Source organism: Rhamphochromis longiceps, linkage group LG22 (assembly GCF_057381845.1).
Source record: "Rhamphochromis longiceps isolate RC_006_pf linkage group LG22, R_longiceps_female_GT1.1, whole genome shotgun sequence".
NCBI lineage: Eukaryota > Metazoa > Chordata > Actinopteri > Cichliformes > Cichlidae > Rhamphochromis > Rhamphochromis longiceps.
The window spans coordinates 34,063,805-34,066,887 of record NC_140577.1 but is presented as its reverse complement, the minus strand read 5'-3'; the positions used below and the strand labels follow the sequence as shown (position 1 = coordinate 34,066,887).

The window sequence follows — 3,083 nt, the reverse complement described above, 5'->3', positions numbered from 1 at the left end:
TCCAGTAGCGTTCGCTACAAACAATACAAAAACAACAATAAAGAAAAACAACTGTCTAACAGACAGCATAGCCGAATTCAAGGCAACACATAACAATAATCATTCAATCGCACTTTGTTTCAAAGTAAGCCCATAAAAATGCTTAAGCAAACAAAAGTGTTCAAAAACAGCGGTTTTTGAACCGAAGTTCTGCTCGCGGTGGGAACGCCGCCGCACAAAGTCATTTTTTAATTGCGAAAACGATCGGCTGGTTACTGACAACCAAAGGTTGTAAGATATTAAGGACACTTACTGCTGAGTTTAAAGTTTAAAGATGAATTGAGGAGAGAAAACGCTTTGTTTTCCAATACCGCTCTAAATGCCATAAGCTCACAGCCACAGCAGGAGTCGAACCCGGAAGTATCCCTCCACAGCCGGTTTTCAGAGTTGCCGCGACGTGAAAGGAGCCAATCAGAAGAGGGACCTCAAATCAGCTGACGTGGGTCATGTGACAGGCAGTAGTTGATATGGGTTACAGGTTCCCCCCTCGATCTCATGTACGTCCCTGTACATGGTGGTTGGGTCCGGATGACAGGTTGTTCAGTGGCAGTAAGCAGATGGTCCTCTTCATCCTCCAGTGCATGAGTAAAGGCAGTGGTTAAGCCATGGACGAGTGCCTGAATACTCTTCAAGATGGGCTGACCAAGCGTAGAGTATTGTAACCGGTCCGGAGGTTTCCTGGTCCGAGTTGATGTTCTCAGAGGTTCTAGTTCAGAGCTGGAGGTGTCAGAGTTCAGAATCAGAATCAGAATCAGAATACTTTATTCATCCCGAGGGAAATTAGGGGTTACAGCAGGCAGCACGCTAATGGCGCATGCGCACTCACAAAGGAACCTTCTGACCAACTTTACACAAACATCACATTGGGCAGACATGTCAGAAGGTAGGCTGATAGGAAAAAAACAACGAAAATACACTACATGAGGTAAGAGGAGGAGAAAAAAAACTCCACTCAGACTGAGCTCCTAGTGGGAGAACAGTTTGATAAAAGAAAAAACACCTCAGCACAAAAGCACATGACTATCAATACACCATAGAAACACGAGACAAGCAACAGGGGTGGGTAAAGGGTAAGAGAGAGCCGGCGTAGACAGCGCATCCGGTCCTGCAGCATCTGTGCTGGTCCAGTTGACTGCTATCATCCCCGGTAGGGCACAAGCATCGAAGGCGTTGGAAAGGGAGGGGGATGAGTGAGTGCTTATCAGTGTAAGTGTGTGTGTGTGCGTGTCCATAGTTTAGCTGAGACAGTGTCCTTCGGCCTATCAGGCTAAGTAAACAGTCCTCCAGCCAATCCAGGTGTCCTTCATGGGGCGGGAAGAATAGTCATCACACAGTCGTTATCAGGGAGTTGTTTTGGTGGGCTCCAGCCTTGGGCCTGCAGCTGGGGCCGTGGTGTCCAAATGTTGAATATTGTTGATTTCTCCTTTGTGAGCAGCTCGAATTCTAGCACTCCGAGGCTGGTCTCTCGATCTCCCGTTGAAGAGCTGCGAGCCTCCCCATGATGGTATCAAACTTCTGTTCCGTGGTGTTGTCAGTCTTTTGATGCTGAGACCTCACAACTGCAGTGATCCGTTCCGCGATGTTTTCCAACTGTCGCTCAAGGGTCTCATTTTGAGCAGGCCTCTCTCTGATGTTTCCCCTCATACGCTCAATGGTGTTGTTTTGAGCCTTCACAGCAGCTGTAAGCGTCTCCAAGGTGTTGACCATATTACGTTCGTTGTGAGAGGTCGCACCTCGTCCCGTCGCTTCGAATCCAGCGGGCAGCCTTGTGGGGGTTTGAACAGCCGGTTCCGCTTTCTTATTTCTCTGATAAACCAGGGCTAAGCCAACGCCGATCAGCATGAACCCTGTTATCATGGTTCCGAATAGGTAGATATCTTCAGCGTCCTCGATCGACAGTCCCGCCAGGCACACGGTCCTCCAGTTCTGCCACCCGTCCATCGTGTAACCGGCAGGGAAAGTCCCTCCAGGGCACTCAGGCTCTCCCGAGCCCCGACTTCTCGTTGAGAAAAGGGTGTCAATAGCACTCAGAGACCAGTTGATCAAATCCATAATTCTCTTTTAGGTTTAGAGAACGACAGTGAGAGACTGTTCCAGGGAAAGTAAATTCACACAAGACAAGACAAGGACATAGAGGCGAAGCAGGGAAGATAAGGGTGAGGAGGAGAGGAGAAAGTGCGACCGCCTTCGCTGAGAGCTCAAGAAACTAGATGGTAGATGGTAGATCAGCAGCAGAGGACATACTGGACTCAGTCGGCAATTCAACATTGGTAGGTTCAGCAGAGGACAGACTGTCCTCTGATTCCACAGTATCAGGAGCTTCCTCCTTGACGGGGGTTTCTGAGTCAGGGGTGTCGCTCTCTGCTGGCTCAAGAGAAGGCAAAGGGAGCGTAGCAGGTTCACAGACTGGTGTATCAGATGGTAAAGGTTCAGTGGCTGGAACGGCGGATGCCGGTTCTGGCAGATTGTGGACAGTGGTGAATCGCAGAGGCTCTGAGACAGGATCATACCATTGATGCGGTATCATTTCATCCTCATCGTCTGACTGAGGTTGTGCACAGTCCTCATCAGAAAGGTTGAATGACTGCTTCCCGGTTGGTTTTACAGTTGTTCGGTTGGTTCTAGTGGAATGCGGCAAAAATCCACATGGTAATAGGAGATCTCTGTGTAGAGTACGAATCGGTTTGGATTTGTTCTCTGGTCGGACAGTGTACACTGGAAGATTTTCTGCTCTTTTTACCACCACATAGATGTCTGGTTCCCATTTGTCTGCAATTTTGTGTTTGCCTCGGAGTTTCACGTTACGTACCAGCACCCTGTCACCAACGTCCAGTTCAGAGGGGGTGATATGTTGGTCGAAACGGCTCTTGTTTCTTTCCATGAGCTTCTCCGCATTGCCAATGGCAATTTTGTAGCTCTTTTCTAGATTTGACTTCAGGTTCTGGACATATTGCGAATGAGTGGGTTGATTGCCGTCCACAGGAAGTCCAAAGACCAGGTCAATCGGGAGGCGAGGTTGTCGACCAAACATGAGCTCATAGGGT

At 48.8% G+C, this 3,083-nt stretch overlaps 1 protein-coding gene across 1 annotated transcript; it reads right to left on the bottom strand.

Moving 5' to 3' along the window:
* Nucleotides 1–1,108: 1,108 nt before the first annotated feature.
* On the bottom strand, nucleotides 1,109–2,236 carry LOC146644381 (uncharacterized). Its single transcript, XM_085396845.1, has one exon. The coding sequence runs from the start codon at nucleotides 2,089–2,091 to the stop codon at nucleotides 1,483–1,485; it is 609 nt and encodes a 202-aa protein (XP_085252971.1). The 5' UTR covers nucleotides 2,092–2,236; the 3' UTR covers nucleotides 1,109–1,482.
* Nucleotides 2,237–3,083: the final 847 nt, after the last annotated feature.

Coding starts and splice junctions, on each gene's coding strand:
- LOC146644381 (XM_085396845.1), bottom strand. CDS start 2,091: ATGGATTTGATCAACTGGTCTCTGAGTGCTATTGACACCCTTTTCTCA.